General features: G+C 44.1%; 1 protein-coding gene across 1 annotated transcript; it reads right to left on the reverse strand.

Moving 5' to 3' along the window:
• Positions 1-812: 812 nt before the first annotated feature.
• Positions 813-27,968, reverse strand: LOC139368751 (collagen alpha-1(II) chain-like). The gene is made up of 53 exons (XM_071108068.1): positions 27,689-27,968; positions 23,368-23,387; positions 23,067-23,099; positions 22,215-22,247; positions 21,967-22,020; positions 21,402-21,503; positions 20,599-20,676; positions 20,093-20,137; positions 19,712-19,765; positions 18,928-18,981; positions 18,101-18,154; positions 17,824-17,877; positions 17,635-17,688; positions 17,464-17,508; positions 17,291-17,344; positions 16,425-16,469; positions 15,915-15,968; positions 15,446-15,544; positions 15,274-15,318; positions 15,028-15,126; positions 14,789-14,842; positions 14,559-14,666; positions 14,375-14,428; positions 13,982-14,080; positions 13,803-13,856; positions 13,059-13,157; positions 12,807-12,860; positions 12,561-12,614; positions 12,208-12,261; positions 12,029-12,082; positions 11,752-11,796; positions 11,497-11,595; positions 11,212-11,319; positions 11,032-11,085; positions 10,828-10,881; positions 10,633-10,686; positions 10,099-10,152; positions 9,891-9,998; positions 9,642-9,695; positions 9,469-9,522; positions 9,213-9,374; positions 8,449-8,556; positions 6,189-6,296; positions 5,595-5,648; positions 4,796-4,903; positions 4,628-4,681; positions 4,399-4,506; positions 4,213-4,266; positions 3,476-3,583; positions 3,087-3,375; positions 2,689-2,876; positions 2,170-2,406; positions 813-1,982 (listed from the first exon to the last, which is right to left on the reverse strand). Exons 1-53 carry the CDS (start codon positions 27,780-27,782, stop codon positions 1,836-1,838), a joined length of 4,263 nt encoding a protein of 1,420 aa, XP_070964169.1. The 5' UTR covers positions 27,783-27,968; the 3' UTR covers positions 813-1,835.
• Positions 27,969-27,984: the final 16 nt, after the last annotated feature.

Below are 27,984 nucleotides of genomic sequence, written 5' to 3' on the forward strand. Positions count from 1 at the left end.
GAAAGATATGGAGAGGTACAGAGAGGAGAACGGAAGTGTAGAGGATAAGGGAAACAGACAAGCGGATCACCAAACGCTGACAAACACCTACGTGGCCATGTCTTGAAGCATCATTAAAACATTACTGTTAATGTACAAAATACTTCAATTCCATTCAGCACATCATTTTCTCTACTGTATTTATGCCTTCTAACAAAAAGAAGCCAACCATGCCTGACGCCACCCTGAAACCAGTGAATGAATACAGTACTTTCATTCCTGTGTTATGACATTCTCTCATAGGAAAACACTCACACACAGTCGCACCCTCACACATGCATACTTACACACATGCCATGCACTCACATACATATAAAAAGGGTAACTGACCTCTCAACAACAACAAACAAAGTACACAGGCCTTGGGTTCAGTTAACAGAAAAAGCTATCCAACCCTCATGCCTTTTCTGTACTTATTCAAAAGAAACTCAGTTAAAAGTCAACTTAATTGTTACTTGGTATTTTCTTTTTATTTCCAATTTACATCAATTAAAAGTGTAACAAAATAAACAAAACAAAAAAAAAAGATCATGATCATAATAAAATGTAATAATAACAAAAAAATATACACACCCTCACACACACAGAGACAACCCACCCTGGTTGTTTGGGCGGCTCTCCTTGGAGTCCCGTGATTCTATTTGTGGGGCATGGACTCCATAGGGTACTACCCAAAGTCCCTTGGTTCTCTGCTTTGCCTGGCTGCACCTGTCCTCCAGGGTGGGGTGTGTGTGTGTGGTGTGAGGCTAGTGGGAATTGGGTGGGGGGGGGGGTGGGGGGACAATGGGCAGAGACTGAATTCTAGAACTCATAACACCTTCTGAAGATGGAGCAACCCAAAGCAAAGATGGCCGTTCAGCCCCAGTTCCACCCAAAAGCACATGTTGGTCAGCTCAAGATTTAAGGTGAATGTTTTCACTGTGTTTTTCAGCGTGAGGTAGCTTTAAACAATCAGGATGACTACAATTTTATTAGAAAATGTAGGTTGTTTGTGAACTGAGTAAGATATTTTCCTCTAATGGACAGTGAAGGGGTAAAAGACAATGGAAAAATACATCCCAAATGAATCCTCATTTTGCAAAAAGTGTTGGTGTGCATATATCTAGACACATGTACACACACAATGTGGAAATATATATAAAACCATCTGGCTGTTTATAAACACACACTTTTACAACACAGAACCAAAGATTTATAATGCACAGTAAAAGTTTCTCTCCTTGTCTTGATGGTAAAAAACATTTGGAGCACTTGGACTTGCTTATAATAACTGAAAATATGTTTTGGTCCACATTGATTCAAAATGGCATATTTGTAGCTAGGTTGGGGAGGAGACGGGGGAGGGAGGTGGAGTAGAAGTGTGAGGTTCTAGGTCTTCTGTGGTAGGATGGGCTTGTGTTGCTCTTATGGTGAAGCTCCCCAGTCCTACTGTACCTAACCTCTGCCCATGTAAGGTTTAGACAATAAATAAGTGACATCGAGTCATGTTTCTGTTTCTTCATCACTCGTCTCTTGGCTTGGTCCCTCTTCCTCCTGGCTCATTCCCGTCAACTGTGGGCCATGGGAAACATGACTGGATCTCAGGAAGTGGGTTGACAGGGAATGCTGGAACGCCGGTGCCCTTCAGTGCTAACATCCATGGAGTACAACTTGGAGAGCACTTGGCCAGAGAAACAGTTTCCTTCTTTTTTTTATTTTTTAAAGTCAGTCTTCTTTTTTGTAGAGTGTGTGTTTTGTTTCATAGTTGAGTTATTTCTTTCATATTTCAGTTTTTTTGCCGTTGTGTTTATTTGACTTTACAAGAAGCAGACTGTTCCCACATCCACACCGAACTCCTGGTCCGCTCCTCCAATGTCCATGGGAGCAATGTCCACGATGGGCAGACGGGAGGTCTTCTGTGTTTTGTACTCGAAGACAGTCTTTCCCCACTGGCCTGTGTGTTTCTGTGGGACGACAACAGAGACATGTTGAAGCACACCAACCCTCTATATATTCCCATAGACTACAATAACAGAAAAATTGCTTTTTTTTTTTTTTTTTACTGTGACTGCACTGTGCCTTCCCCCATGGTCCTACTTAACTATGTCCATCCTTTCCTTGACCTAACGTGACAGTGCCTATCCCTCTCACCTTGCAGCCATCCTCCACAACGCTGTAGGTGAAGCGGCTGTTTCCCTCAGCTCTGATCTCCACGTCGTTGGAGCCCTGGAGCAGCAGAGCCTTCTTCAGGTTGCCCGTGGATGTGTCCATATAGGCCACGCTGTTCTTGCAGTGGTAGGTGAGGCTCTGAGACGCTTCCGTGGACAGCAGCCTCAGGAAGGTCAGCTGGATACTGGCAGCGTTGGTACCGTCCTCAGCGTAGCTGAACTATACAGGGAGAGGGAGGGTTAAGTGTGACATGGTAAGGATGAGTGCAGTCGCAAAAATGGAGGTCATATGGAGGTCATAGGTTTATGGATGGTAGGATTTTGTTATGTCTATCAATTATCTGCGAGGCTGAAATATAGGTTTAATTCATAAAAGGAAACCCTGAGGAAGGGTTTGACTGATGATCAGGATAACCCTTGAAATGAAGTTCTACTAAAGGAGTAGCTATGTTTCACTCAAAGGTGCCAGTGACATTATTATTGATAGCGAGAAGAGACTCACGTGGAATCCTCCATTCATGGTCTCTCCGAACCAGACATGTTTGCGGTCGTTGCTCTTGCTTGTCCACCAGTTCTTTTGAGGCACGTTGGCTATGCTGGGGTACACACAGGTCTCGCCAGTCTCCATGTTGCAGAAGACCTTGATGGCATCAGCTGTGCTACCAATGTTAGGATCCACCCAGTAGTCACCTGAAGAATGAGAGGAGCAGAGGAAAAATTGTTCAAACCCTAGCACTGTTTGGACTGATCATGTTATACACGTGTTCTTTCCTTTCTACACTGTATATTTTGGGGGAATCTTCCTTGATGAATAAAAAACAAAATTCCATAAATCCATTTCTCTCTTTTCTTTCCATTCACTCTATCTTTTCCCTCTCCTCTGCCCATTCCCCCACTCACCGCTCTTCCACTCTGGGTGGCACAGTTTGAGGTCTCTGCAGGTGCGGGCAGGGTTCTTCTGGCTACCATCAGGGCTGCGCAGGTTCTCGATCTGGTTGTTGAGGGACTTGAGTGTGGAGTCCACCTCCACGTCGTGCTGCCTCAGGGAGCTGGACGCCTCGTCAGCTCTCATGTACCTCAGGGGATCCGGAGACTTCTCAGGCTGAGACAGGCCAGCAAAGGCAGACATGTCGATGCCAGGGCCGGGAGGACCAGGAGGACCAGGGGGTCCGGGGTTACCAGGTGGACCCTGAAGGAGGAGAGGAGATCAAATATGAAGACTTTTGCTGCTACATGTACTGTATATATAGTATATTCAGGTAAGTCTAAGGTTGACAAGCGTTACTCACAGCAGGGCCAGTTTCTCCAGAACGACCACGAGGTCCAGGGGGTCCGAGGGGTCCAGGCTGACCGTTAGATCCATCCTTACCAGCGGGGCCGACTGGGCCAGGGGGTCCCTGAGGAGATGGATAGGGTGGGTCAGTCATGGCTCATACATATGGATGCTAGCATAGCATGAATACATGTAAACCTCCCTTTAGTGTTTGGTTTCACATTGTTTTAAACTTTTACCTGATATAACGTTTTTGTCCAATTGTTGTTGATTATGTGTGAGAGTACTCTCGCTTTAATTCAAGAACAACCTGCTTATTGGACATTACAAATTTAGCATTTATCTCACTTTGGGTAAAAAATGATTCACGTTGTAGTGGCCAGCCCTTTCCCTCTCTTTATCATGTAATTCATTTTAACGGATTATTTTAAAAGTAGTAACCTCTCCCGTCTGTCTTCCATTCTTCCATAGCGTGTTGTAATCACAAAAGCATTAGCCTTCCTTGTTATCATAGAATAGGCTAAATAAAAACACAGTGGCTATTTCCGTCCTCCACGTTATCATGGTGTTGGAGGATTATAGCTAGATTATAATTGGTGTTGGTGGATTATGACTAGCCTGTGCCCCTCATTATCATAGCATGGGATAACTACTGTATAGGAGTAGTCTCTATTTGTCTCATCAGAGTATGGAGGGATTAGAGAAGTGTTCTGTTCTTTTCTCCACCTCTTCTTCTCTTTCGTCTGGACTCACCTTAGCACCACTAGGTCCGGCAGGTCCAGCAGCTCCCTGGTCTCCAGCGGAGCCCTGTTAAGATAATGACGACAGGAAGTCAGGGAACAGAACTTATTCCACATTGAAAGTCAGGCATTCTACTTCTATGCAGATAGAGAGGTATAATAACTGGTGTAGCGTGGCCAGAGGATTTGGGTGACTTACTGGAGGTCCGGGAAGACCCTGCAGACCGGTGAAGCCACGGTGTCCCTTCTGTCCCCTCTCTCCTGTCTCGCCAGCCTCTCCCTTGTCTCCACGGGGTCCTTGGGGTCCCTGATGTAGAGAGGCAGAGGATGTCAATCAACTCAGTGTGCCAATGCAGGTACAGCTACAGTAGGTATAGTTTATTAGAGAATGGTATGTGTGTTTCACAATGAGGAACATTGACACTCACAGCCATTCCTCTAGCGCCAGCTGGCCCAGCGGGTCCGGCAGGCCCTTGAGCACCCTAAAAACAAGAGTGAGGTTCTTCCATTAGACAGGCTAACAACAAGTACCATCAATTACAAAACACCAACATTTCTCTCATTCATATTGTGTGTAGTTTTGTAGGGGTACTCACTCCCTCTCCTCTGTCTCCCTGCTTGCCCAGGGGGCCGACAGGGCCGGGGGCACCGGGAGCGCCAGGGGCGCCAGGTGCACCTGCAGGACCAGTGTTACCACGCTCACCCTACAGGTGGAGAGAAGATCATAGGATATAAGGACATTTCGAGAACATTTGATATCTTATCCATCAATTGGACTGATTGGTTTGATTGGTGTATAATGCAGGTAAGTAAGCATCTCAGCAAACCCAAATTGGTTCTGTGAAAGTGCCTGAAACATTTGTTAGGATGTGGCAAATATTCTCATAACACAAAAACGGTCCAGTTGTGCTGATGATTATACGATGTTTGTATAAAACATTTGTCTGATGTTGCAAGAACGTTCCCAGAACACATTTCATTCTTCACTGGTACATTGTGCTGTTACATTACCTGGAAACCTAATGAGAACGTTTGGAGAATGTTCTGTGGTGGTTGTTACAGATGTTATGCACAACATTTTTGTGAATGTTAGAATATTTCATTTAAAACGTAAAAAAAAAATAATAATAATTTTGTTATCAAGAACATTATTTGAACGTTTTTGTGATTACCATCCTAATGTTAGATAAACCCTAACTAGAACTTAATGGGAATCTTAGCTAATGTTCTGGGAATGTTTGCACTTTGCTGGATTTTACTCCAAGGTCTACTACACAGCGTGTTATTTGTCACATGCACCGAATACAGCAGTTGTAGTCTATACCTGTTGTATTCGGTGCATGTGACAAATAACATTTTATAGAATAAAATACAATTTCATTTGGAGTGTCTCACCTTGACTCCGGTGGATCCATCTCTACCAGGGGGCCCATCAGATCCAGCGTTGCCCTGTGAGGTAGAGGCAGAGATTTAATCAATACATGAAACGTATTGGCTTCCAGTCCTGAAGTAGCTGCCAAAGCAACACGTTTGGGACCCATGGGTTAATGGTGCTGTAGAAATACAGATGGCTGTGGTTGTTGTTTGCGATTGACTATGGTTGTGTTTTTTTGTTTTCTGTTGTGTCATTGTTTGTTTTGGTTGTTATTGTTACAGTTGTGGTGATTATTTAAATGTTTGTTTTATGGTTATTGTATGTGTGTGTGGAGGGATGGGTGTTCTTGTTTTGGAAAGTCGCTGTTGTTGTTCTGGTGATTATTGATGTATTTTTATGTTGTTGTGGGTGTTGTTTATGTTGCTGTTGTCGTTCCTATGGTTCTTGCAGTAGCTCAACCCAGAGGTGTAATTATATTGGCCAGCTGGTGGCACTATAGTGCCGTTATGGCCTTTATCCCGGTAATTGCTGCGTGCAGCTACAGTGGCCTATATTTGTTATTGTTGTGGTTTATATTGTTGTTGTGGCCTGTGTTGTCGTGGTTTAGTTCTGACCTCTCTTCCGGGCTCGCCAGAAGGTCCAGACAGTCCAGGAGGCCCCACAGGCCCAGGGGGTCCACGGTCACCACCAGCACCAGGAGCTCCCTGCTTACCGGGCTCTCCCTGGGACACACAGAACATCAGCGAATAAGTGTCAGACGTCATCACTATAACCACAAGGATGTAACATTTTGACTAGTCAATGGGTTAATGGACTTAACTATTGATTTGCATGCAAAGTAGGACTATAGCAACTGGCTAAAAGTCCCTATGTGGGAAAAGGCAGCAAAAGTAAAGCAGCAAAACCCCAAAAGAAAGTCTGTTGTAGGTCGTAGTATGATGGAAATGAAAGTTCTGAATGCATCCCCGTTACAGCCAATTAGTCACTGAGTGATTGACTTCTTTGTGACAGTTTTAAGGAGAAAGAATTCTGGATGTAGATCTGTCATATTGAACGTATGTGGATATCAGGACTCCATGATATAACAGTCGATCACTCCAGGCATCCCAGATATGATATTCTGGTAAATATGTTGCTTAGTTACCACTCAATGGTGCAGGACTAGTGGGAGTTACAGTGGGGCAAAAAAGTATTTAGTCAGCCACCAATTGTGCAAGTTCTCCCACTTAAAAACATGAGAGAGGCCTGTAATTTTCATCATAGGTACATTTCAACTATGACAGACAAAGTGAGAATTTTTTTCTCCAGAAAATCACATTGTAGGATTTTTAATGAATTTATTTGCAAATTATGGTGTAAAATAAGTATTTGGTCAATAACAAAAGTTTATCTCAATGCTTTGTTATATACCCTTTCTTGGCAATGACAGAGGTCAAACGTTTTCTGTAAGTCTTCACATGGTTTTCACACACTGTTGCTGGTATTTTGGCCCATTCCTCCATGCAGATCTCCTCTAGAGCAGTGATGTTTTGGGGCTGTTGCTGGGCAACACGGACTTTCAACTCCCTCCAAAGATTTTCCATGGGGTTGAGATCTGGAGACTGGATAGGCCACTCCAGGACCTTGAAATGCTTCTTACGAAGCCACTCCTTTGTTGCCTGGGCGGTGTGTTTGGGATCATTGTCATGCTGAAAGACCCAGCCACGTTTCATCTTCAATGCCCTTGCTGATGGAAGGAGGTTTTCACTCAAAATCCCACGATACATGGCCCCATTCATTCTTTCCTTTACACGGATCAGTCGTCCTGGTCCCTTTGCAGAAAAACAGCCCCAAAGCATGATGTTTCCACCCCTATGCTTCACATTATGTATGGTGTTCTTTGGATGCAACTCAGCATTCTTTGTCCTCCAAACACGACGAGTTGAGATTTGACCAAAAAGTTCTATTTTGGTTTCATCTGACCATATGACATTCTCCCAATCTTCTTCTGGATCATCCAAATGCTCTCTAGCAAACTTCAGACGGGCCTGGACATGTACTGGCTTAAGCAGGGGGACATGTCTGGCACTGCAGGATTTGAGTCCCTGGCGGCGTAGTGTGTTACTGATGGTAGGCTTTGTTACTTTGGTCCCAGCAGGTCATTCACTAGGTCCCCCCGTGTGGTTGTTGGATTTTTGCTCACCGTTCTTGTGATCATTTTGACCCCACGGGGTGAGATCTTGCGTGGTGCCCCAGATCGAGGGAGATTATCAGTGGTCTTGTATGTCTTCCATTTCCTAATAATTGCTCCCACAGTTGATTTCTTCAAACCAAGCTGCTTACCTATTGCAGATTCAGTCTTCCCAGCCTGGTACAGGTCTACAATTTTGTTTCTGGTGTCCTTTGACAGTTCTTTGGTCTTGGCCATAGTGGAGTTTGGAGTGTGACTGTTTGAGGTTGTGGACAGGTGTCTTTTATACTGATAACAAGTTCAAACAGGTGCCATTAATGCAGGTAATGAGTGGAGGACAGAGGAGCCTCTTAAAGAAGAAGTTACAGGTCTGTGAGAGCCAGAAATCTTGCTTGTTTGTAGGTGACCAAATACTTATTTTCCACCATAATTTGCAAATATTTTTTTTTTTCTCATTCTGTCTGTCATAGTTGAAGTGTACCTATGATGAAAATTACAGGCCTCTCTGATCTTTTTAAGTGGGAGAACTTGCACAATTGGTGGCTGACTAAATACTTTTTGCCCCACTGTATATGAACCTGGATTTAAAGAGAGCTTAACATACAACTGGACCAGTAAGAGCAATGGTTCCATGACAATGACCTTTCTTTCAAGTTCATAGCCTACTGCAAGTGTGGTAGTACTATCAGGGGTGAGATACTCACAGAAGGACCAGGAAGGCCAGGGAAGCCCCTCTCTCCACGCTGCCCAGGCAGACCAACAATACCACGTGTCCCAGCCAGACCCTGGGGACCTGAAGGACCATCGGGACCCTAGCGATAGAGAAGACAATAGGTCAGTTTAATAAATTGACTTCACAACTCCAGCTCTAGCTCATTGACTTCATAACTCCAGCTCTAGCTCATTGACTTCACAACTCCAGCTCTAGCTCATTGACTTCATAACTCCAGCTCTAGCTCATTGACTTCATAACTCCAGCTCTAGCTCATTGACTTCATAACTCCAGCTCTAGCTCATTGACTTCATAACTCCAGCTCTAGCTCATTGACTTCACAACTCCAACTCCAGCTCATTGACTTCACAACTCCAGCTCTAGCTCATTGACTTCATAACTCCAGCTCTAGCTCATTGACTTCATAACTCCAGCTCTAGCTCACTGACTTCATAACTCCAGCTCTAGCTCATTGACTTCATAACTCCAGCTCTAGCTCATTGACTTCATAACTCCAGCCCTAGCTCATTGACTTCACAACTCCAGCTCATTGACTTCACAACTCCAGCTCTAGCACATTGACTTCATAACTCCAGCTCTATCTCATTGACTTCATAACTCCAGCTCTAGCTCATTGAAATTAAGTGATAGACAATCAAGGTGGCTGAGTTGGTGTTACTAAGCCTACAAGGGGTAAAAGGCTGGGTGGCGTTTCCTCCATGAGATATAATATAAGAGTGGAGGGGGAAGACTCACAGGGAGACCATCCCCTCCAGCATCTCCCTTCTCGCCAGGGGCTCCAGCAGCTCCACGCAGCCCAGCGTCTCCCTGTCTTCCTGGGGTTCCAGAGTCACCACGAACTCCCTTAGGACCGTCTTTACCAGCAGGACCAGCGGGGCCAGCAGCACCAGGGTTACCCTGAGAGAGGGAAACAGAGAGATGCAGCATATTTCAATCACACAGATATACACTTTCTATTGTCTATGGATACTTGTGATGATGTGATACTCACGTTAGGCCCGGGAGAACCAACTCTTCCAGCAGCACCAGGGAAACCAGTAGCACCCTACCAACATGAGAGAGGGACAACACAATATTTCAGTAAAAGCAATTACAGAACATAACATTTTATATTGTCACTTACTATTGGGTAATAATCTCTTATCATTGGAACTGTTGACTTACAGAAGCCCCCTGGGCACCACGAGCTCCTTTAGGTCCAGAAACACCAGTGGGACCCTGGAATAAAAAGCCACCAGAAACACAATTAGACAAAGAAACAAGAACAAAGAAACAAGAAGTGCATCAATTGTGTTCTCAAATACTCTTAATATCTTATAGATTATAGAATGGTAATGTCTTGGGCAATAAGACATCTGTCTCTGGGACATACAGCTATTTTATATCTCAAAGTTAATTTTGAGGGGTACCTACCACAGGTCCAGGGGCCCCAGAGGGTCCTTGAGGTCCATGGGCACCACCATCTCCCTTCTGTCCAGCCTCGCCTAACTCTCCCTTGGCTCCAGGCTGACCATCAGCACCCTGGAGGATGGAAGATGCAGGTCAATAAAGATCCAGTGTTTTATAAGGATTCGATTATTGTTTGCATTGAAACTGATGTACTTAATGTGGTTCTACTCACAGGTGGCCCAGCGAAGCCAGCAGGCCCGGGAGGACCACCCTCACCACGGTCACCCTACAAGAAGAGAGAAGGGCTCAAAATAGGTGCCACAGAGGAAGACATTCTGTACATGTATGTGTCCCTGTCCATCAAGTTGCAGGTGCAGTGATTTAATGTGAAGGAAGCTACAGTATACTCAAGAAGTTAACCATTTTGGGATGAAATTCATTCTGAGGGAATCAAGATGGTGTACTTGGAAATTATTGTACTATTCATAACTGTATATGCTGGGAAACTTGGATAGTGAGTGGTCTTTGAATCAATATGAACAGTATCTTCAGATCAAAATGTCTGGTGACTTTGACTAAATATTTGGATCTGTAGAGCTCTACATTGTTTCATGGCAGGGTCTGGTTCTCTAGTTTCTTCCTGCTCTCTGTACTGTAGTGAAGGTAGTTTGCACATTTCAAACCTGGGCATGTTGACAACATGATTGATTTAATACAAATCTAAAAACGGACCATATGAAACTGGAGGCAGAGAGATACAACTTACAGGAGCACCACGGGCACCAGCAGCACCAGTTGGGCCAGAAGGTCCACCCTCACCCTGAGAGGGAAGGAGAGAGGAATGACAAACCCAAACTGTACACATACAGTACATTTTTTACATTACAATCATCTGTCAAATAAACATTAGACCAAACACCTAATAACAGGTGAATTTTGTCATTCTTATGGTAATTCTCACCTTTATGCCATTGGGACCAGCTGGGCCAGGAGGACCAATGGGACCACTCAAACCCTGAGGGGGAGGAGAGAAGACAGATGGAGAGGAGAGAGATGGAGTTATTATCGACCTCACTTGGGGTCATTAGATCATTGTATTTTAATATGCTGACAGAGTTGGCACAGGAGAGTGTGGCTATGTTCTCTGTTTCTGCTGAGTACTCACTCTAGAACCGTCTTTTCCAGAAGCGCCCTCAGGTCCTTTCTCTCCATTGTCACCCTGTAAGACACAGAAAACCATGGCATCTTAGTATGTATCTAGCAGACATCATGATATAACCTTGCAATCCACTGTCTAGTTTTCTACGACTATGATTAGAGTATATTTTTTAGGGTTGTTACTCACTCTGTCACCCTTGGCGCCGGAGATTCCACCAGCTCCCCTCTCTCCTGGCATACCCTGCAGACCTGGGGGTCCCTGAGCTCCAGCACCACCAGCTGGCCCAATGGCTCCCTGTCAGAGAGGGGGAACATGGATTTGGAAGTTGGCTGATCACACTTTCTGATGTTTCTCTCTTCAGTAGTGGCTTTGTGATTGTCAGACTATAGGTACTCAGAAGTTCTCCAAGTGCCAAATAAAAGCAGAAACTCTTATTGAAGATGAGGTTGGCCGAAGGGAGTGGCTCTTAACCTTCGGTCCATCACTTCCGGGAGTTCCAGGAAGTCCACGAGGTCCCTGCAGACCCTGAGGTCCAGCACCGCCTCTCTCACCAGGGAAACCACGCTCGCCCTATAAGGGAACAGAGAGACAGGAAGTGAGAGGCAGAAACAGGAAGGACTACAGATGTAAAGGTTTGACAAGTAGATGGCGGTGGCTATGTAGATGATTATGGCAGTGAGAGAGAAAAACATCTATATCAGACTTATTGTAGAAATGAAAACTCACTCTAGGTCCAGTAGCACCAGCAGCACCAGCCTCTCCAGGAACACCCTACAGAGAGAGGAGAGAGACATTGTAGCTGCATATTTTTACAGTAGATAAATAATATGTTTTAGAATACAGCATGTGCTTGTGTTTGCTAGTATAACTTGATCAGGATAAAGTGCTGAGGTGTGCGATAACAAATGTGACGTGAGTAACATGGTTAGATGTTCCTAATGTGTTCAATCAATCAGGGACCTGGATAGGCCTGGTGTGTTGCTGTGGCAGTGTGGACACTCACCGCATCACCAGGCTTGCCTCCCTCTCCTGGGGGGCCAGCAGGTCCGGGCAGACCCTGCACAACAACACAAGACAGTCAGTGACTTCCTATGACATCATAAAAAATGGACATCAAGTTATTCTGAATGGAATATGGAACATTTATGTTCTAGCCGATCCAGAAAAGTAAGGTGAACTCACCTGGAAGCCTGAAGGTCCAGCAGCTCCTTGCTCTCCTCTCTCTCCAGCAGGTCCCTAGGATGGAAGCACCTCAGATGATCAAAAAAGGTGATCAAGTGATTGACACAGCATTAGCACCCTGTGGAGCTGTGTGTAAGTTTGGGAATGCCATTGCATTCTCATGCTCAAAGAGAGATGCTAGCTATTACAGATACTGGCTACACTTATGTTATGAGTGCACCAAATACATTGATTATATCACTATGGGGTGCAGTTGTCATGTCTAAAATAGATGTCTCCTTAAGAACTGTCTAAAATACTTAATATTGCTTTGTTGTATTTTACAATATGTATGTCAGTGGTTGAACACTTACAGGAGGGCCAAGAGGTCCAGCAGCACCAGTCTCACCATCTTTACCAGCCAGACCCTGTTCAGAGAGAGAAAATGTATCAGTTCTTCATGAACCACCACAGCAAAGGAAAGGATCGGTGTCAGATCCTCCACTGTTTTACTTCTTGAAACTTTGTGGCGGTTAAACACCAAAATTGCACAGATGTTAACTCAACTTCGTTAAGACCAAGGGATACAGGAAGGTCATCTAAAAGGTTAATATACTTACGATCAGACCTTGACGACCCACAAGACCCTTCTCTCCTGCCTTGCCAGGCTCACCCTGTTGAAAGAAAAATACACTGGTCAGTCACAGAGAAGAAGCATGGACATCAAGTGCAAGGGGAATTAATGGGGACGTTTACATAGTTATTTGCCTCTACTGTCAGATACTGTCTGTATCTGGTGCTGGAGGCAAATCTACAGGCAATTTCTTCCCTCTGGGTATCAAAACATTATTAGAAACCCCTGTGACACTTACATTGGCTCCCTTTGGTCCGGGGAATCCCATCACACCAGGCTGGCCACGGGCTCCCTGAGGACCAGGTGGGCCGGGGCGACCATCCTCACCAGCAGCACCCTACAGTACCACACACGAGAAGAGAGGAGCAAGTCAACATCACTCGAGATCTCGTTTGTTTTGTATTTTACCCCCTTTTTCTCCCCAATTTCGATTTTGTCTCATCTCTGCACCTCCTCAACCGGCTCAGGAGGCGAAGGTCGAGTGATGCATCCTCCGAAACATGACCCTCCTAACCGCGCTTCTTAACACCGCCCGCTTAACCTGAAAGCCGGCAGCACCAATCTGTCTGAGGAACCACCGTTCGTTCACCTGACGACCGAAGTGAGCCTGCAGGCACCCGGCCCGCCACAAGGAGTTGCTAGAGCGCGATGAGCCAAGTAAAGCCCACCCAGCCAAACCCTCCCCTAACCCGGTCGATGCTGGGCCAATTGTGTGCCACCTATGGGACTCCCAATCACAGACGGTTGTGATACAGCCCGGGATCGAATCCGGGTCTGTAGTGACGCCTCTACCACTGCGATACAGTGCCTTAGACCACTGCGCCACTCGGGCGGCCCCTCCATTGAGATATTGGACATCTTACACATCTCACAGGTTTAGAAAGGAAAACTGTATTACTGCACCAAATCTTGGTTAATTGTATGGCAAAATGTTTGAGTGGAATACAGTATGTGGTCTAGACGGGAAAAGAGGCATACTTACACCAGGACCAACTTTGCCTTGAGGACCAGCATCTCCAGGGCGACCAGTGAGACCCTGTGAGCACCACACAATGAGAGAGTGTCAACCCAATACATGAAGGCTGACAGGCTGAGCCACAGCTCTTGTTCTGGCTGGTTGTGATGATGGAGGTGGTGGGGACCTGGGGTACTACTACTCACTCTGGCTCCAGGAAGACCAGGCTCTCCTGTGCGGCCGGGGTCACCAGTGCCTCCCTTAGGCCCACCAACGCCGGGAACACCACGGTCACCAGGGGCTCCCTGTTTAGGAAGAGTGGAGAGAAAGAGAGGTATTAGTGTTTTATGCATTTATCACTCAAGCTTAAACGACATTGTTTATAAACTGTGACTGGCCATTGTATTAATCACAGCTGCTACAACAGGATACCAGCAGTACAATATAACAGGTTGGTTGTTTTGAAACTACTCAGCCATCTACAACATCTTACAGTTAGGGACTCATTAAGTAGACTTGTGATTTTACAACTACATCTGTCCATTCCTGGATATCAGGTGAGATGGGGCATTGAGAACTGTAAAAGTGTCAAGACCAACCTTAGAACCAGCAAGACCATCCTGACCTGGGAAACCACGGTTACCGGGAGCTCCCTAGAAACAAGGACAGAGAGAAGAGGGAATATTTAATTGATGAGGAATAGGATATGGGAAGAACTGATATGACACAATGACTCAGAAGAAAAACATATGTGGTGAGATCTGTGATGGTTCAAATCCTTACTCTCTCGCCAGGAGGTCCAAGTGGTCCAGCAGCACCGGGCTCTCCTCTTGCTCCTCTCTTGCCCTCCTCGCCAGCGGGGCCAGGGGCGCCATGGGGACCTATAGGGCCCTACAGGGGGTGACCAAGAAGATAGCAGATTCATTTCAAACATACTTCCAGGTCCATCTCAGTAGAATTAAAAAGTGCAGATTTGATATGAATGATATGTGTTTCATCAAAACAGAACTCACAAGCTCTCCCTTGGGACCAGCCTCTCCTTTGAAGCCAGGAATACCGGGGTCTCCCTACAACATAAACAGGTGCAAAGTCAAAAACATCTGAAATAGGAGCAATGTTATTCACAGCACATTATCTGTCATGACCCCACCTCCATGTACACCCTCCAAGACTAACCAATGTAAACCAACCTACAGCACCACCAACATATAATTGGTGTGTCCAGGTTTTGGGGTGAATATAGGGGACTTACAGACTGTCCCTTGGGTCCAAGAGGTCCTGTTGCTCCCTGAGGTCCGGGGGGGCCACGGGGTCCGGGGAAACCAGGTGCACCAGCAATTCCAGAAGCGCCCTACAGAAAGAGAGAGATAAAGTAATTGAATATTACTGACTGAGCAGTAGACTGATAATGAACTAAGAGCAGTGTTTATTTCATGCTGAGTATATAAAGAGTGTAGAGGGTACATTCTACACACATATAGTGTAAGAATATACTTACAGCAGATCCTTTAGCTCCAGGGATACCATCAGTACCAGGGTTGCCCTAAAGGAACAGAGGAGCAGAGACAAGGTGCAGAGATGAAAATAATGCATCAGTTAATTGATGAGAGATGATCAGTGTGAGATAATGCACTTTAGACTCTATCAAAGATTGCCTGGATGTTACGTACAGAGGCACCAGCGGGTCCAGGAGATCCGGGTGTACCAGCCTCTCCACGGGGTCCCTGTGCGCCCTCAGTTCCACGTGCACCAGTGGGGCCAGCTTCTCCCTGTAGGATGGAGGAGATTCAGAGGACCATTAGGACTGCTCTGTTATTTAAACTGTACTCAGTGATGAAGTCAAATGGTATGGTGATTGGAGCTCATTGTCTCCAAGAGATGTGATCGACAGATCTATAGTGACTGTTCAATGTGTCCATGAGGTAGAGTGACTCTGAGAATCTCATCTCATTGCAGCTTATCATTATTGATCATCTTATTAGAGCTGTTCACTAATGTTGTAGTGAAATTAAGTGTTTCACCTGATGATTGGGAATTCATCAGACACACCGTTTGTCACATCAATAGGCTTCCATTGGGTTCAATAATGTTATGACTGACATGATGCATGATACAAACATAATGGCAATTAGTACAAACCTTGGCTCCTGGGGATCCAGGGAAACCGGGTGCTCCAGCAGGCCCAACAGGCCCCTGTAGGGATCAGAGGTCAGTTAACAAACGTACTAATTCCTGATTTTGCTATTATTGCACAAAAATACAACATTGAAGAAACAGTCAAGCAATTCTAAATCTATTCAAAAGTATTTGAAAATGTGTACAATTGTGATTGTGTTGTAATACATGAAGTGCATAATTGATTTCTGCATTGCATTGATGGTATCTTGTACAGCAGTGGTTCCCAACCCTTTTCGGCTACTGTACCACCAACTGAATTCAGCTTTGCCCGGAGTACCCCTGAAGTACCTCCTCATGCATTTTACCAGTAGGCCTACGTTCTCATGAGTCTTCTTAAGTACCCCCTGTGGATAGGTCAACTACCCCCAGGGGCCCTAGTCCCCCTGGTTTGAAACCACTTTTGTACAATAATAATGAAAGCTATATGTCTTTGAGACAGTGAGGAAGCAACACGAAGAGTGCAATACGTACGGGAGGACCAGCAGGGCCAGGCAAGCCATCATTACCTCGGGCACCCTGAGGAGAGAGCAGACATGGGAGACATTATGATGGTACAGTACTCTGGGTGTTTATCAATGGACACATTTACACCATTGAGCAGGTTTACCTAAACATAAATGTAATTTTGACTAATTGATTTGCTACACAGCACATATTGAGTAGGTATTCATCAGGTGTCCACATTAACCAAAGAGAAAGTCCTAAACAATGGGCTGGGATTGTCTGGTAGGCTAGTGTACAGAATATCACTGGGTCTGGTTAGGATTGTCTGGTAGGCTAGTGTACAGAATATTACTGGGTCTGGTTAGGATTGTCTGGTAGGCTAGTGTACAGAATATCACTGGGTCTGGTTAGGATTGTCTGGTAGGCTAGTGTACATAATATTACTGGGTCTGGTTAGGATTGTCTGGTAGGCTAGTGTACAGAATATCACTGGGTCTGGTTAGGATTGTCTGGTAGGCTAGTGTACAGAATATCACTGGGTCTGGTTAGGATTGTCTGGTATGCTAGTGTACAGAATATCACTGGGTCTGGTTAGGATTGTCTGGGAACTAGTGTACAGAATATCACTGGGTCTGGTTAGGATTGTCTGGTATGCTAGTGTACAGAATATCACTGGGTCTGGTTAGGATTGTCTGGGAACTAGTGTACAGAATATCACTGGGTCTGGCTAGGATTGATTGGGATTGGGGACATGAATCCTCAAAAATATTAGGCATATTATTGCGGGCTTTGGATCATTTGGTGTGTAATTACCTGAATTGTTGAGTTCATGTATTATTCAAGAGTGCATTTATATCAGAGAGAGTTAAAGGCACATGTCTGTGTTAACTCACAGCAGAGCCAGAAGGTCCGGGACGGCCTCTCTCGCCAGGCAGACCACGTGGTCCCTACAGGATACAGAGACACAAAATGAACACTTAGCTTGGTCACGTTAAGCAAAACAGTAGGTGATGAGGGCCTTTTACTCATATTATTCTGGTAATTCACAGGTGTACTGCTCTCTTACCATTGGTCCAGACGCGCCGTTCTCTCCGGGAGCACCACCCTCACCCTATAGAGACGACACAGTCAGTCTGTCAGCCAATCAGACTGCTATTCAGACAGTCAGTCAGATAGTCAGACACAGGAATAGAAATGGAAAGATTTGATGAGTTGAAGATCTAGTTGGCAGTCTTACCTTGGCTCCAGCAGCACCGCCTTCTCCCTTAGCTCCATCCAGACCAGGGTGACCCTACACACAGACAGGCAGACATAGAGAGACACTTAATCTACAGCCGTCTCATTAGACTGATCAATTAACACTAATTAGCTCATCTATTGTCTAATCTTTTTGTGATTATAAATGAAGCATGATGAAACACCCCACCCTGTGTCCTTTGATTCCAGGAAGACCAGGAGTTCCGGGGAATCCACGAGCTCCCTGAAATGAAGAGATACATTAGATAATAAAGGATTATGTGTGGGATTCATCTGTTAAAGGAACTTCTGTCTTAAGATATTGAATGTTTAATTGAATTTAATTGATCAGGAAATATTAAGATGTAATTGATGAATAAAACTAGAGAGCGATGATCCATGGCAATGGGCTCTAATGTTTTGGACTTGGTTTTGTATACTTTTTGGGACTATGTCTCTCTGTTTACCTGAGGTCCTGCAGGTCCACGCTCACCAGCCTTTCCAGGTTTGCCAGCCTCACCCTAGAAATAAAGAGAGGGAGTAATGATTGATTATGATTATAGGTATGATTATCAGGAGTGTATCAACTGAATAATAAATGTCCAAGAGAACTTTTCACATTTTATATTTCAAGCAGATGAATTCAGCTCAGGAAGAGAATGCCCCCTGGTGGACATATTTGTGTACATGATGGGGGGGTGGGGGTGGAGGGGGGGTAAATATGGGACTGCAGATTGTGGACATAGAGCTGAAGATTATTTAAACTATAGATATTCAATGGGGGACAATGGTAGGCAAGTGTGGTGCTTTGTGGACTGCTTCGTGATACTGTGTCAAAGAGAATCATGCTTGTGGTTTTAAACAGTGGGGGAAAAACAAGGTCCACTCTTCATGATGGAACAATGATGGGGCACTGGAGTATGGCCTGGTCCCAGATCTGTTTGTCCTTTTGCCTACTCCATTCTCATTGTCAAGTATGACAATATCATAAGAAGTTGGCAAGAGAGCAGAAACAGACTGTCACTCAGGCTACTGGAGTATGGCAAGTCAATAGGTGAATGATAGTTTGGGCAGGTGGTAAGAACTTTGTTAATGCGCTCTATGTACATCACACAATTGAAGTAACGCAGCATATTTAGAGCTCTATATGTGATAGTGAAGCCTTTTGTCCTCGTTGTCCTCAGTGTGAAAATAACATGGTGTGTGCTTGTGCTCTACTTGAGAATGGCTTTGACAACAGAACACAGACCTGAGCCATGGATCTGGTTTTGTTGATGAAGATGACAATACTTACATCACTTCCTGGTTTGCCAGAAGGTCCGGGTGGTCCGTGTGGTCCCAGTGGGCCCTGTTATAAGGAGAGAGAGGTAGTTGTTATTGTTTAGGCTGGAGGTTGTAGGCTTAATTGTTGTGACTAAGAACAAACTAGTGTAAGAAGCTACCTTCCCATAGTTAACTCAAAAGAAACAACGCCATTCCACATTTACATAATAACTTCAGTGCCTTCAACCTTGTCTTCGAAGTCTCATTGCCAACTCTAATGAAACTGTTATGTAGCAGGCAGTTCTGTTAAAAAGGAAACCCTGTCTATGTTTATCTGACATTCACAGCATGTAGAGGACGGTGGCATTTTCCTGTTGCTAGTGGTTTGATTTTAATGAAGGGTAAGGATGTTGGTGATTTTCTCTTGAACTCTGGGGGATGGAGGTCCATGTGATCCTCACATAGACAGACATTCCATCCGCTTCTACAGGTCAGGGATTTTTGGTCAAACTGGGTTGCATAAGGTCTTTTTATAGAAACAAAATGCATAAAACTGCTATCAGTGCTGAGGATGAGAATGTATTAATTATATTGCCCGTCTGAGTGGGTTTATTAGACACTTTCACTATAAACCCTAATTTCTCTGTTTCATGTGGTAAGTATGCAATCATATAGCGTACAATGGAAAACGACTCCCTAGATAGCTAATACTAGAATGTGCCGGTGTTGCTGCCAAGGGCTATGCATTCTAATTCTATGTTGTTATCGTGACACCGAGATTTGCGGTGCACCCTGGGATAGTTTTGGATACTCACAGCTGGGCCTGGCTCTCCAGTCTCTCCGGGGTTACCTTGGAAACCTTGTGGGCCCTGGAATTGATTAGAAGGAACATTTAGTCAAAGACATCCTGATAGTCTGCATATTTTGGCTTAGGGTGTCCACAATACGGATCCATACCGCATATTAGGATACAGATAAGCCATAAAATAATGTCTTAACCATCCAATACTGAAGGCTAAAGGGTCAAGTACTATTCTACAGCACTGAGTCGTATGTACATAGTCATCTAACACAATGTCAGTAGCTATTAGCTATTAAATTACAGTAGCAATTACACAACATTCTCCTTCTGTTGTGGTTATTACTAAGGCTTAGAGAGGTGTCCGGCCCGCAGTAATGAAGGTGTGTATACTTACAGGGGCTCCAGAAGGGCCAGGGGGACCACGGGGACCCATAGGGCCCTACAGAGGGAGAGGAAATACATCATATTTAGAACAATTTATAGCTCAAAAACTGTTGGGATATTTGATAATTAGTCATGTCTTAAGACAAAACCCTTTGAACTGTCAGGCAAGCCATTGTATCCAAATAGCATGGTCTATGTGTCTTATGATGTTGCACAATTAGTTCTCAGTCTGTGGTTGTATGGTGGTATGAGAACAAAGAAGGAAAATAAATACAGTACATGTCAATGGGTTGACGGATAGCATACAGTGGTTCATTTTCACCACAAGGTGGCAGTGTGGCTTCAAGTCTGTAATACAGCATGCTACTACCACCCTACATTCACCATACACCTACCTATCTATTTAGCTTAAAACTACACCCGGATTTTAGGTGTTTCATTAATTCATTTTGAAGTATTTTTAACCCCTCTGGATTCTGTTAAGTTAATTTACAGTAACGTCTCCTGTCCCCTTACCATAGGTCCTTGCATCACTCCCATCTGTGCACCTCCAGCTTTCTCATCGAATCCACCAGCCATCTGAGCAGCAAAGTTCTGCAGAAAGGTAAGGGGACATTGTTACTGAATTGACAGGGTCTACAGTAGATTCACTGCCCCCTGGTGTCTACCAAAGCTTTCACAGGCTGTTTTTCTGCCTCGCCTCTGCTCTGGCGCAACAAACTATATGGTGGCACATTTACTTAGTAGTTGTCAGGAGGTATAATAATGGTGAGATTGACTGTGGTACAGTAGCTTAGCAATGGGTCATCCATAGAGCAACACATAGAGCAACACATAGGCTTATAGCTTAGTCTCTTTCACACACACACACAGTGAGATTGACTGTGGTACAGTAGCTTAGCAATGGGTCATCCATAGAGCAACACATAGAGCAACACATAGGCTTATAGCTTAGTCTCTTTCACACACACACAGTGAGATTGACTGTGGTACAGTAGCTTAGCAATGTGTCATCCATTTTGGTTTCTCAATCCTTATTCTACTAACACATAGAGCAACACATAGGCTTATAGCTTAGTCTCTTTCTCACACACACACACACACACACACACACACACACACACACACACACACACACACACACACACACACACACACACACACACACTTCTGAGTAGAGTATTCCCGATGCTCTACTGCTACAGTCTGTGTGGTGCGGAGTGCTTCTCTGCACCACACAGACAAAGACACAGAGTTTTGTGGTGGTGACGTCCTGCCCCACTGATCTACTGTCCTGTCCTTTGTCTCATGCCACTTACCCCGCCAAGGCCTGCAGGTCCGTTAGGTCCGGGTGGGCCAGGGGGTCCGGGGTTCCCTGGGGTGCCAGGCTCGCCATCTCTGCCTCTGGGGCCAACATTTCCCTAGGGAAAATGAGAGAGGGACAAACGCATTCAACAACGGGTTCAATACCTAAACATGTTCAGTATTATGACTGAATGTTATTCTGTTAGGAATCAATCAACAAATCAGTCAATCAACTGTAATGCATCAATTAACCTTTCAATTTGCTGCATTACTATCCTGGCCAATGGTGAATAATTGCAAAGAACATATTGAGGTGCTTTAGGGATGCATGCCACTATGTTGTTTGAATCTTATTGTATTATTTTAGTCATTATAGAGGAGAATCTTCTCCATATTGGGGAGGTTTTCCAAAATAATGCAGCATATATATCTTACTATCGTGGAGCTAAATTCAAAGTCTCATACATAATAAACTATGCAGTGATCTCTCACAGCAATTACAGATGTTGAATGGTTAGCCTTGATTTCAGTCCACACCACAGACAGATTCCTAAAAGTTACAGGGATTCTGTGTCTTACCTTATCACCCTTAGCTCCGGCTGATCCACGAGGTCCCTGCTCGCCTGAGGGGCCCTGCGCAAACAAACATAATACCAATAGTACTTCATCGAGGATATTGTGCTGGGGCAAGATGCAAATTACAACTCATGAAAGATATTCTGCAAGGCAAAATACAACACAAATCATTTTTCATGGAATATATTTAAACAATTGTCATTATAATTCATAAAACAAATGAGCAAATAAATATATGAGGGCATGTTTACCATAGGGCCTGCTGGTCCATTTGCTCCTACAACCTGGACAATGGAACATAAAGGATAAAAGTAGTCTTGTGAAAGGCTTGATGTCTTTGGTACGGTGTTGGGTTGCACTGATTTGAACAGCTAAGCTGCTGGGAAAGAACATTCCAGGATACTGTGGCCATGGACAATCAGCACAAAATAGACTTCACCAGGAAGTCTGTTGACAGACAAGTTAGTTTAGCTGAAAACATCTTCTGCTTGTCAGGGTTCATTTTCTAAGAATCCTTGCATACCAGTGAATAAAAACGTTACTAAATGGATGTATGGTGATTGGTTTGGATCCGTTATTTCCGAGGAATGCAGGCATGGTAGCTAATCACTTATCAACTGGAGGCTTTGGCTTTCTTGGGATCATATTATTCCCAAAAAGAAGAAGAACAATATGCAAATTGGTCATCCGTAACACTCAATGGAATGTTGCCTGTCCATCCAGTTCATCCAAGATGCTGAGGAGAGTCAACCCAGATACTGACTTGGATAGCTTTACTGCATGTATGTGAGTTTTAAGTGAGGCTATTGTAACATTGTCACATAGTCTTGAAAATCTTTATATGCAGTTGTTCGCGAATGCTTGGCAATGGCATGCATGGGTACTTAAACAGAACCCTCAGTGCCTTCACTTAGATTTGATGGACAAAATAACCTTCTGATGTCTTTCTGAGTAAGCAGGAGCTATCGTGCAGCCCAATAAGCTATCGTATGAATGAACGATACTGAGAAGAAATCAGAGCGTGAGATAAAACAAATCAAGAGATCCCCTGTGCCAAGAATAGCAGCTAAATGATTTGACTAAACTGTAAAGCTTATACTTACATCTGCAATCTCGCCGGGTTCCCCCTTCTGGCCCTAATAGAGTACATTAACAAGAAAGTCAGTGGTCATAATTTAAACTCTGTATTAAGACATACTCACATCATGTAAGTCTACGTGTTGTTTAGTCTGAGTGTGTGGACGCAGTGTTTAGATGATCACTTAATACGATACAGTGTGAAATTTGATACATTGTCTAAAATAACACTGTTGCTGATCCAACAACAGAAAATATCCTTCAATTGTGATTTGTCCAGAACAGCTTTCAGTATAGCTATCATATCATCGTTGCCCATGGTCTCACCTTAGCACCAATCGCCACGTCTGATGTTGCAGATGGGTGGGATGAGGAAGAGAGAGAAAACAACATTAAAAAGGGTGAACCTGAGACTGACGGATTGCTGTGTGTAGGGGCCAAACTTCCAGGGGTTGAAAACCCCTGATTAAAAGCCACACCTGTGGAAACCAATGGAAACCAAAGACAGTAGTCCAAACCCTAGACTCTGAGAACCATCCAGAGTGCGTTGGAGGGTAAGCTGTAGTTCCATGTTGAGGGAGATGGTGCAGAAGCAAGCAACGCCAGGGTTATGGGACAGGTGTTTGGATCAAAACCTCAGTGTGTAGTGGATACCAAAAATATTTGTCTCTATAGCGTATTTTGGAGCCTACAACTGAGAACATTGACACATCCTATGGAGTTCCAAGCATAAATGGCCTTAGGGAGGAAAGCATCCTGTTATGAAATGGCACACGACATGGTTATTATGATAGATTGATGATAAATATCCTCAAGTACTTAAAGTCATTACAATTGAGTTTTTAAAGACAATTCTAAATCTTTCAAAATGCAGGAAAATGATTGTTTCAGAAAAGAAAGACATAACACACAGACAATGACTGAAGTGTGAAAGCAGATTTGGTTTAGTTGTGTTGTTCGATGAGCAAATATGTATTTTCTACGTTGAAAGTGAACATATTTTAGAATTTTGATAAGATAATATTGAGTATTATAATATTTTACTATCTTTGCATCTCTTCTCTTTGCTAATGTTATATATTGTGTGTTGAGCCTGGGAGGAGGTTTGGGTCAAGTCTGGTAAAGTGAAGTACAGTAATGACCCTCCCATGTGTGTCACTGGAAATAGGATCATATCCATACATAACAGGAGTAATATGTGACAGGTGTATAAAAAGATGATGCTATAGAAAATGTGTCTTCAGAAAAAGGGCAAAGCAGTCAAAATGGTATGTATACACACTAGTGATGGAAGAAATTATACTTCAGAACCGCAAAGTTGGTGGGACTATCATGTGTTGTCAATCATTGTCTTACTTCACCCAATAGGATCGCTTTGATGTGGTGGGAACGGAGCTTCCATTGGACAAAATGAGACGGTGATTGGCAGCTCAGGATAACACATAGGTTCTGAGGCTTCTTAGCCACCTGCCACTAAAATGAAAGCAAACTTAGAAGTGTCTCATTTTCATTATTGACCCTTGTTGTTTCTGGTGGAAAGCAGATTCCACGACTAAGGGATTAAACTCCTCATAAAGTGAACATCCATAGAGAGGGATATCCAGACGACGTTGCAGGTTTAGTCTCCAACCCAAAACAAGCAGGGAAAAAGGTAACACTTTTGAATAGGGAACATCACAGCTAACTACTTGTAAATACCTTTAGCATCAATTTATGAGCCACAAACTCTGTCCTGACTCACAACTGCACACCAAAGTCATGTACAGTACAATAAGCTACTGGGGACCTGTTAACCCCAGTTAACATCTTAACTGCAATTTACTTCCCCATTCAAAAATGTTGGCATGTTAAGGGCGCAGTAATTTATTCATGAATGTGTGAATAAATAAATGACAACCAGTGGGGGTGCTGGCGTCCGCAGGGCAGATGGGGTTGGATGATGATCTCCAGGTTGGATGATGGAGTTGGCACACTCTTTTATCTCCTCGCAGATGATCTCATCACACAACACTGACCCGCTGTCACACACACAGATACGACACGGCTCCGGCTTCCACACATCCTTATCATTATAACGATGGTCATCCTGGATGCAGGAGCCTGCCTCCTCTGCCTTCACCACCGGGGGGTGATACAGAGGGCATGGGGCAGTGATGGGGTGGAGGGTGGTGGTTTGGCAAAGAGGGCACGACAGTGATCATAGTAGATAGGTGAGGGGAGGGAGCATGAGGGGGTGGCATGGGTAAAAAAATGGCAGGATAGGTTAGAGGGCAAGCAGGATGGGCATTGCATGCAAGATGGTGGAGGAGAGGGGTGGGGATCACAGAGAGACAGGGGTGGAGGTGAATGGTGGCAGTTGGGAGGAAGAGGGGGAGGGAGAGAGACAAGTTATCAGCTTAGCATGAGGCCTCATTTACACACCATGCACAGCACACAGCATCACAACACCACAGCATCACAGCATCACAACACACAGCATCACAAAACTCACTCACATGACTGCACACACAGCTTGGGAGAGTTATCACGCACATTAAAGACAGAAGCATATCAGCATAATTCATCAAAAACATATGACATCAATATATCCATCATATCCAGGTATTAGACCTAATAGACTCATCTCAAAACTCTTCAACATGGATTAGCAGCATGAGCAGACAGGATCTGTCAAGGCATTGGTCTGGGTGGGTGCTGATTCGGGACATTGATTTTACCTGGGGGCCTCAGTCTCACAAGCTCTAACCACCAGCCTGTGGTTTATTTTCATAAAACAGCACAGCTCAGGAAGCCTCACCCAGGTTTATTTATCCTGCACGCAAACTGCAAGATTTATTCATTTAGAAGGAAGCCAAAGCACCAGAAACATCCATTCAGATTACAGTAATCATATGCATAAAGCAGCTTCAATGCAACCAACAAAGAGTACATTTAGCAGTGCCATTTAAAGGCAGTAGTAGGTATTTCTCCCAGTGGAGTGAGTATATTTAACCTGTAGGCCTGCTGCACTCTCTGGTGACGAATGGACCTGCATGAATGAGTCCCTCACATTGGGAGACTGTGCCCAATGACAAGCTGCTGCCCTAAGTAAACAGGGAATCCTTCATAAATTCTCCATCTGGATCGCATAGCTGTGTCAAGCACCAGTTCAGACACATTGGAGAACTAAGAATGGGGAGCTTTCATGCATAGGGTCTCAGGTTTGGTCTGCTAAATATAACGAAATATAACTATTTGTTTTTCTTGCATTAGTGTAAAAGTGGTTCTTATCACATACCTGCTACCAAACTAAACTATATAACATGAGTAGTCCATATAAGCTTTCCCCACATAAGGGGGGGTTGGTTGGTGACGTGTTGTTCCACAACTTTTCTTTGAGTTGTGGTGGGATATATATGGACACACGATCCCTAATTCATTACTAAAGGCTTAAACTACCACTACACTGAGCATGTGGCCCCTACATTCTCTTATTCCGGGTACTAAATGGATGAAAAATGAAAGCCTATGTAGCACAGGTCCATGAATATGTTGATTATAAAGCTGCACATGATATATTACACGTTGCGTGATGTAGCATAGCCCATCTCTCTAGCGACATACAGAGAGTATCCTGTTCCAAAGTTTGTTCATAAAACACCTACTCCTCCCTCATTAAGTGACCAACTGCCATTCACTTCCTGATACCCTTTGAGCCTGCTCGTCTGGGGTCAAGATGTGTCTGACCCTGTCTCTTTAAATTATGAACTATTTAATCTACAGTATTTCAGCCACCACCCAGAAACTCAAGCTATTTCAATCGCTCAATTCTAACAAAGAGTCGCCTAAAACAATATAACTATTCATTTGAAATCAGAGCTGATAATGTTGTTTTCTCAGGAGGGTAAAATGCCACTCTGAACAACAGTAAAAGTTCTCTAAATTGCCTAAAAAGCTACGGAACTGCCAAAGCATCTCAAGAGAGCCACTGTGTCTGTCTGATGCAATTAGATTAGTGCTGTTAAATACTGGCACTAGAGAGAGTGCTTGTGCAGCGACGGGATCCACAGTGAATATCCAGTAGTGAAACAAACACACACTTGTTCACCTGGTCCTCCATCCCACACAGATGTGCCTTGATAGCCTCACCTATGTTCCCCCCCAAAAAACTATTTCAATGCATAGTATGCAATGCATGTATATCTGCAAACACTTACAATGTAATTAACATGTTGTAATTAACTATGTCAATATCAAACCAGTATTAGGATATACTGTTCAATTCAATACCATTATCTAAATAGTAATTTCTTAATTTGACATCATGGACAATATAACAGTCCAGATAAATCACATTTAATCTCTGAATTGTATCTGCAACAATTGTAATTCATAATTGTGCAATTCCTCCAATGACTGACGGATACTTTTCTGAGTATGTGCCCTTCCATCAATGCCAATGTTGATATATCTTGTATATCATATCATGTTCGCAGCAGTTTTACATTCAACACTTAGCCTATTCATTTTGCAGGCGAGAATTGCGCAGAAACTGCACACTTTAAATACCAAGGTAGTGCCACAGTCATTCAGAAAGAAAAAGATTAGTTGATCAAATGTTATCATCAGAAGAATCCAAAAGAAAATTCAACAGAAAGATGTAACTTACGGTCATCCTCTTCCTGACATCTGACAATGGATAGTAAAACAACTTGGGATGCTACAAGTAGCAGAACAGTCCGTGAATCCACAAAGCTGAACATGTCTAAATATTAGACATGCAGGACCTTGGGTGAGGAAAAAGATGGGACAGAGCAGAGGCAGCTCTCTTTCAGTGGTGTGTAATGTGTGTTCCCAGAGACTACAAGGGAACCATGCAGTCAACCTTCCAAAATCGAAGTGGAATCCAACGCGGGGCCCCAGCCGGCACTTTACACCCACCGCGTCAGAGCAAGAACCGTGGTT

This window comes from Oncorhynchus clarkii, chromosome 16 (genome assembly GCF_045791955.1).
Source record: "Oncorhynchus clarkii lewisi isolate Uvic-CL-2024 chromosome 16, UVic_Ocla_1.0, whole genome shotgun sequence".
NCBI lineage: Eukaryota > Metazoa > Chordata > Actinopteri > Salmoniformes > Salmonidae > Oncorhynchus > Oncorhynchus clarkii.

Bases quoted from the DNA above. Each gene is read 5' to 3' on its own strand.
- LOC139368751 (XM_071108068.1), bottom strand. From the start codon at position 27,782: ATGTTCAGCTTTGTGGATTCACGGACTGTTCTGCTACTTGTAGCATCC. The intron at 14,081-14,374 runs GTTGGTCTTGAC...CTTCCTAAACAG, and splicing joins ATGGTCTTGCTGGTTCTAAG to GGAGCCCCTGGTGACCGTGG. The intron at 2,407-2,688 runs GTGAGTCTCTTC...CTCCCTGTATAG, and splicing joins CCATGAATGGAGGATTCCAC to TTCAGCTACGCTGAGGACGG.